The sequence below is a fragment of the Gobius niger genome (assembly GCF_951799975.1).
Source record: "Gobius niger genome assembly, chromosome: 6".
In the NCBI taxonomy this organism is placed as follows: domain Eukaryota; kingdom Metazoa; phylum Chordata; class Actinopteri; order Gobiiformes; family Gobiidae; genus Gobius; species Gobius niger.
In genome coordinates, this window is record NC_136857.1 from 4,522,930 (window position 1) to 4,530,815 (window position 7,886).

The 7,886-nt window shown below is 46.1% G+C and overlaps 1 protein-coding gene across 1 annotated transcript; it reads right to left on the reverse strand.

The window, feature by feature from the left end:
- Nucleotides 1–520: 520 nt before the first annotated feature.
- scrt2 (scratch family zinc finger 2) lies at nucleotides 521–7,610 on the reverse strand. The gene is made up of 2 exons (XM_079558839.1): nucleotides 6,745–7,610; nucleotides 521–2,980 (listed from the first exon to the last, which is right to left on the reverse strand). Exons 1-2 carry the CDS (start codon nucleotides 6,902–6,904, stop codon nucleotides 2,196–2,198), a joined length of 945 nt encoding a protein of 314 aa, XP_079414965.1. The 5' UTR covers nucleotides 6,905–7,610; the 3' UTR covers nucleotides 521–2,195.
- Between the last annotated feature and the right edge of the window lie 276 nt (nucleotides 7,611–7,886).

Consider the following 7,886-nt stretch of genomic DNA (forward strand, 5'->3'; position numbering starts at 1 on the left):
TGATTTTTTTTTTCTCTTCTTCTTAAAAAAAGATATAGCATGAATACAAAAGGAGCAGTAATATGTTTACATGCATCGTCATATTATTGCTGTGATGTATGTACATTATATTTACACACTTGTCAAAGAGGAACAATGTTTTTTCCGGACGTAAAAAATAGAATCAGCCTTTTTTTTTTTTTGAGCAACGTTTCAATGGTTTCGAGCCTGATTGTTGTAGTTTCAGGTTTACGCGGTGGTTTTGGTTGGCTGTCGCTGCGGAGAGAGACAGGTGGTTGGATGCTCTCGTGCAGTGATTCAGCTGTACTCAGACCTCTGTTGACCGCAGACAGTAAAAAACAGCCTCCTCTCTCCTCGCTGCATTATCCATTTGAATATGCAAATGGCTGACAGTGCATGTGCCTGCTGCTGCTTGACCTTCCCCCCGTGGAGGTCGCTCCCCTCAGCGCTCTATCTGCAGTCTGTCTGTATGCACCTGTTCCTCCACCGCGCTCGGAGAGAGAAGCGCTGCACGTACGGCTCACTGAGATCAGCCTATTGTGTAATGTTGTTTCGTTATTCTAGAAAACGAGCGGCGGATAAAACAGGCCGTCTGAGCGCTTTGTGAAGTAAAGTCCTCCTTTAGCGTTTGATTCCACACTTTAGATTGTTTTTTGTCTATAACGGTGATGCTGCTTTTGTTTTATGGTGGTGCTGTTATTGCTTTATTCTGTCAGAGTCTGGTGTTAGCTGAATGGACGCACCTACATCGGTTCATTAATGCACACAGATACACTAACACTTACATTTTTGGAACAATTTATTGCCTGAGATTTGAGACAAAGGCGCGACACAAGGAGGCAGTGTCATTTGGAAAGAGCAACATGCAGAGTAATAAAAATCATTTTTGTGACTTCTTTTATTGCCTTGAATTGGCTGAGAACAGAACAGCGCTGATTGTAACACAGGTGAATTGCTCTGGGAGTTATTGCCAACAAAAGTCTGCATTCATTCATTGGAGTCAGTGCTTCTGTACATTGTTCCTCTTTAAAAACTAAGTCCCAGGGACTCTACAGTTTTCATGCATATCAACATTTCTTTGAAGATCAGCAGCATCTTACAAGATCAATGGATGTTCATATTTAAAACAATTGGAAACAATAAATAAATACATGATCATAAATAAATAAATAGAAACAATAAATAATTAGATTAATAAATAGGTTGGTCAATAAATAAAGTATTTACATGATAATAGATGGATTTAAAGATGAGTGAAGCTCGACAGACAGACTGATGGACTTTGTAACTGAGGGTAACTCAGTTCAGCACAGAGCGGCTGGAGGAAGAACAGGTCATTGCTATAGAAGGATCCTGTGCAAACGGCACTTACACATCACTGGCTCGCTCTGTGTCTCTGTGTGGCTGCATTTAACACTGAAGAGAATGGACCTGTTCAACAGGTGACTGGAGCATTGAAATCACTGATATAAGTTAGTGACCTATGGCCTACGGTCCTGTAGCTTATGTCGCTTTTTGGAAAACCCACAGTTACAAAGAAACCAGCACAAAAAGTAAATCTAGAAAAATCAAATAGAAAAATAACATCCATTGAATTTAAACATTGGTGAAAAAGGGTTCTTTACCTTTAAAATGATCTCCCTTTTTTGCAAATACTGTCGTAGTTCACATTTTCATAAAAAGTTCATGTTGGCAGTTGCAAAAGAATTCAATTCTTAGCAAATAAAAAGCAGCATAAAAATACAAGAGGTCATTTTGTCTAAAAAACAAAAGAACACCGTTAGTTCTTCTTCATGTTTTTTTTCTTTTTCATTACTATTTGCTATAAAATATCAGGAATCTAAATATTATTACTATTGATATCAATATCATTATAGTCATTGATAAAAATTCACATGCCAGGCCTCATATATAGTGTGTGACTTGTGTACAGTGCGTGTACATGCGTACATGGCTGTGTCGGAGTCAGTTCATTATAAGTGAACTCTACGTCTACAGTCTCTATTTGGGGAAGTGTTGATTGTTAGTTCCTGTGGGCGATAGCTACTGTAGTGTGCAGGGGAAAAATCCAGCATCTTTTGAAATTGTCTTTGCCACAATTGTTTCTTCACATAATCTCAGTGAAAATATTGCTTTCTAAAAAAAGGGAAGAAAAAAGGCATGGAGGGCAGAGTGAGCAGGATTATTAGCTGTAGTTAGTTTTCTGATCCGGAGTCGTCCTCGTCCGCTGAGCCCTTGAAGCACGCCGACTCGTAGTGCTTGTTCAGGTAGGACTTGAGGGCAAAGGTCTTATTGCAGCGCTTGCATCGGTAGTGCTTGAAGGCAGAGTGCGTTTGCATGTGGGCGCGGAGGTTGGAGCGGTCGGCGAAGGCTTTCCCGCAGTGGGCGCATGCAAAGGGCTTTTCTCCGGTGTGCGAGCGCATGTGACCCTGCAGCAGCCAGGGCCTGCTGAAGGCCTTGCTGCACACGTCACACTTGTGCTTCAGGTCGTGGGTCAGGATGTGCATGGCCAGCGCCGGCATGGACACGTACACTTTGTTACAGGTGGGGCACTTGCGGGCCATCTTGCTGTCCAGGCTGCGGTGCGTCTGCTTGTGCCGGCTGAGGTTGGAAGAGGTGGCGTAGGTCTTGCCGCACTCGTTGCAGGTGTGTCGGGCCGTGCCGTTGGCCCGCTCCGGGATCTCCTCGGCGGGGCTGTCTCTGGAGCTCGTGCCCCGGTGACCCTCGGCCTTCCTCCGCGAGCGCCCGTCCGAGATGAAGAAGGCATCCATGGTGTAGCCCTCGTTGGGCCCGTCCGACTCGCCGCTGTAGTAGCCGCTCGCCGTCATCCCGGACTGAGGGCTGTCGGGCTGCTTGAGGTCGGGGTCGCAGTACTCCTCCCCTCCGCTGACCGGGCTGTAGAGCGGGTCCGACACCGGCCTGTGCTCCAGCTTCTTCTCCCCCTGGTACCCAGATGGCGTGATGTAATCCTGGATGTAGCCTGGATAAAAGACACAGCGCGGTTGGCCAGGGGTTGTGATGGATAAGGACAAAGTGACACACTGTGATTACATGATTATCACGTTGGATGATTGCCCTTCATCAGACGCTGCAGGAGCGGCACGGAGCCATTTGCATTTTTCCACATCTAACAGGTTATACACAATAGAGCCGGGAACATGACACGCTTAACTGCATTCACGAAGGTTGCAATTTTACAGTCAGGATGAGCGGCAGATAATGGTTCATCAAAGAAGTCTCCTGAGTGCAGCTGTAATGTACCAAGGATCTTAAATAAAGCCGTCTCATTGATTAGAACTTCTTTTAATGATAAGATTTTCTTCAGCTCTGACAGGCCCGTCCTCAGTGGCCCTAGCCATGTTTCCTTAATGAAGACTTGAGCTGACTTCCTGTTCCTGGTGTTGGACGGCACAATAGAAATGCCATAGTCTAATACCTTTAGGGCTGCAACCAACGATTATTTTGTAATCGATTAATTTATCGATTATTTTTACGTTTAATCGATGAATCGCTTGGCTGTGAATGGTGTAGGAAAATGTTATTTTTTCAATATTTTTTTTCACATTATAGCTTAAAGCAGTACTAAGTAACTCTTCCCCCTAGAGGCCATAAGCGCAACTGCAGGTGTCGTAGCAAGTTACGATTTTTTAACTTATTAATTGTCTTGGAGAGTAAATACGACGCCGACAGGAAAGGCAAAGGGAGAGAGGGATACTGTGCATCCAATTGTACAATGGAAATATTTTTTTTCACTCAAACTTGGCTGTAAATACTGTTTAAAGTGACGTTAGCCCGCAGTTAGCTTTGCCCGTTAGCATGTTAGCTTCTTCTTCGTGATTCCATTAGTGTGTATTGCTTTCTCCGCGCCGGTGGTAGTCAAGTTGCAAACATGGTTTTCTGGCCAGAGACACCAGGGGGAGATGAAAGACCCTCCAATCATCCCATAAACACTTGTATTACCCCCACAGGGACTACGAAACAGATTTATTAAGGTAAACACGTTACTTAGTACTGCTTTAAGTGGCGCTGTTTGAGGATGTGTCGATGGAGTAAACTAAAGGGACATGTTTTTTGAAGGCTCTATTAATTCAATTCACAATGTACAAAACACTACAGACCCTAAATATAAAATCAAAGTAGGTTTTCATCAAAAATACTACATTTTTTTGGTCATTTTTGCTCCATTTTAGTCTGTGTGAACCAGAAAACGATTAAGCGATTACTAAAATAGTTGTCGACTATTTCATTAATCGATTAGTCGTTTCAGCCCTAAATACCTTGCTTCTCTATTGAACTCTTTTGAACACGCGATAAATCTATTATGTCCGTGCGATATTAACACTGACTGGGACTAATACGAGGGAGGTCTATTTTTGTAACAATCATCTGCTTTCGTTGCAATGCCCTGCCAAGGAGCTAAAAGGCTTCCTGGCTCTGATCATTTCAAACGGCGCTAAACGCGTTTGAGAAATGGCGTAAGTAAAATGAAAGTTTTTGAGAGATTCTTTCCTGAAACAAGGGGAGTCTCTGCATAACGGCACAAAAAGCTTCTCTAAGCACTGTGCAGCATGCGGTGGAAATGAGGTATTGACTGTTTTTTAATGAAATTCAAAGTTTTGGTCTGATCAATAGACTATCATCTGTAAAATAGTGCAGCTGCTGAAGGAGTGGAGTGCAAGGAGAAAGGGAAATAATGTGTGAAATCAGATCAGGTCTCTGCCTACATAACGGAGCAGGGAGACCATTGTCGTGTGGTCTGTGTAGCGCTTTCCCTCATTGTTTGTGTAGAGGGTCACCTGTCTGAAGAAGGCCATGCTCAAGTGGCTTCAAGAAACAGGCCATTAATTCAGCTGAAGTGCTCTTCCTACAGGCTGCAGTCTCTCGAGGGCTCTGTTCACACAGCACTTTGTCAAAGACATGACCGTGACACCTGGAGACAGGGCTGGAGCAGCAGAAGCACTGCACGCCGCGTGGCTTTACTCGGCTCTGACACCGACTGACCAAAACACCACAACGTGAGCTCGGCAGCGTTGACTGTGCGTCTCAAGCTTCATTACGGGCTGAATATGCAGGGCACAAAGGTCAGATAAAGCAACACGCTCGTTTTCCCCCGCAAATGTACACGCATGCACGCCGTTTACTATTTCAATTAGCCAAGGTCAGACGAGAGCTCATCATTTAGGGCTAACGCTGCATCAGCCTTTGCAGCTCATGGGCTCATCTCTGTAATGCAAAGCAAGCATGTAATTAATGGAGCCTCTCAGCCACCCCTCTTTGTTGTTCGACAGACACTCGAGTCAAATGTCTGCACAAAGGGGAGAGAAAATGTCCTGCCGGCAGAAGTGCTGACGCTGTGCTTTTCAGTTGCACTCGCTCTCCTTTATCCGGCTATTTTTGACTGGAGTGAATCGTTTGTCGAGAAAAGGAGAGTCTTTTTATACTAAGTGTGCGTTTTACTCTCTGTTCAGCTTTGTTTACATCAATCCGATCGTGAAACGAGGTCAATTCGGACAAACCAAATCAGAAAACAACAACACGCATTCACCGCCAAACAACAAAACTAATCAAAGTGTCGCTTTTTTCCGTCTCTGCATTTAAGTGTTTTATAATTGCGTCTCCTGCGTGCACATTGTTTGACCTGTGCATGCGAGGGAGAGTGAAAACATATTAATCCCTCCTAATCCCGGGGCATCTAAACCTCGGCAGCCCTTTGTTAGTGTTGACTTTGTTTAGTTGAATAACAGGTGGCAGCGTCACGAGCGTTCCAGCCCTCCTCCTCCCGAGCCTTCACTCTCCCCGAATCACAACCGAGACGGCGCACACACGGCCCGTAAACAGGTCACAAAATGGAAGTCCGCGCGAGGGGAAGGTCGCTCGCTTGTCCGGACGCTGACCGACAGTGCAGCTATGTTACTTGATGTTTACTGTACTGGCTGCGTCACGTGACTCCGCTCGCTCTTTTGCTTCTCCAGCATTTTTTTTTTGAGTCCTTTCCCCCCCCCCCCTCCCTCCTCCTGTCCTCTCCCGCACCTCCCTTCTGGCGTTACCGTACAGTGGGCTGCTGATATCTCTTGAAACTCTAAGCCCTGCTAGTTTTCAAATGCCCGGAAGGAAGAGAAAGATGTAGCATAGAGAGAGAGAGAGAGAGGGAGAGAGAGAGAGATGGGGGTGGGGAGACTGTGTGTGCACGCTCCGTTTGGATGGGGAAAGAGGGGGGCAAGGGAGGATTGGACCGTGATGGAGACCCAAGGACAAAAACAGCTAAGGACAAACGCATTTGGGATACAGTCAGTTTCCTTTTTCTATTTTAATCCAGAGAACAGGCCGCAAGTGTGGTTAGCATCTACAGGTTTTAGGCAGCGGCCACGATACGCAACTAAAGCCATTCCCGATTAGACACACATTTGGTCCCCTATTTACATAAGCTAATCCGTGGCTGTGACCTGAATTGTGTCCGTCCTTTACTCCGTAGTCAAAAAAAACAACAAAAAGTCTGGGCACACACGGCGACGGGGGTGGGGGGGGTGGGGTTGACTGCTGTGGACAGGATTATTTCGGGATGTCGATGCAAACATCATCCATGAAGCGTGTGTGGGGAAGTCGCGTTTGTTTTATAACACATCCGACGTAAAAGCAAGGGGAGAAAGCGATGCTAAGTGGGGAAATGTGGGGCACGTCGAGAGGGCTAGCACATCCGTAAGTGCAGGGGCTGCAGCGGGGCAGACTGGAGGTATGTAAACTCACCATTGTCACTGAGGCGGACACCCAGGCTGGTCACAGAGTCCGAGATGGAGCGCGTGAAAGTGAAATCCTCCAGAGGCTGATGGTGGTGATTGGACGAGGACACGTTGGACGAAGAGAAATCATCAAGCTTGATCTTCTTCACCAAAAATGAACGGGGCATGTTTCAGAGGATGGAAACACTTAGTGGAGAAAAACACATGAGAAAAAAAAAAAAGATGCAGGAGGCTCTGAGGAAGCACAAAAGCCGGGCGGACTTGACGGTAATCCTTTTGGTTAATGTAAAGACAACGGCCAAAAGCACAAGATGAAAAAGAAAATGTAAATCAGAGAAGAACAAGGCTGGCGACAATGCTGTGTGATGCTCTCTGGCTCCCCCAGCTTCCCCCAAAACATAAAAAATAAAAAAATAAAAGCGATCCGGTTCAGCACTGGATAGCTCCTGTGATGCAGTTGGCTTAAGGGACCAGTGAGGAAGAGAAGAGATGCAGACAGAGCGGAGGAGAGAGGAGGGAGAGAGAGACTGTCAGACTAGCTGAGATCAGCAATCACGCCAGCCTTTATATGGGGCACAGGCAGTGGAAGATCAGGTGGTGCAGCGAAATGGAGCTGCTTAGCTTTAATCCATCAAATGTCCCCAGGGACACACATCAAATTACTACTGAACCGTCTGTGCATTCGCACACAGACAGAGGAACAGCAGACCCCCACGGCCCCCTCCCTCCTCTTTCACCCCTCTGCTGCTGAGGAGGAGAGAGAGGAGACAATGGAGATGTGCATGAGAGCACTGAGTGTCCTCTCCCCCATTGTTTTCAGATGAAGTGGCACAGTTTATGTTTGCCTTGTACCGGCCCAGCCTCCTCATGTCAGCTCTGTTACCTCAAAAAGCCTCTTGTCATTGCTGTTATGGCGAACTGTACAGTGTTACAGTAGAGTACAGGACGCACACAGGAGCGTGAGCGTGAGCAGCGTGAGCAGCAGACCTACTTTCACAGCGGCGGATTCCAGCGGAGCTGAAGAGCCGCTCTCTCTCTCTCCATTACCGCTGCACAGATGTGTGTCCTGCCATGCGCGGCACTGAATTATCTGATTAATTAATTACATCTTTTTTGATTAGGGTGAAATCTCAAATTAGATTTGTGCTT

Excerpts from the sequence above, each read along its gene's own strand:
- scrt2 (XM_079558839.1), bottom strand. The coding sequence starts at position 6,904 with ATGCCCCGTTCATTTTTGGTGAAGAAGATCAAGCTTGATGATTTCTCT. Across the intron at positions 2,981-6,744 it reads TGTCCGCCTCAGTGACAATG|GCTACATCCAGGATTACATC; the intron begins GTGAGTTTACAT and ends TCTTTTATCCAG.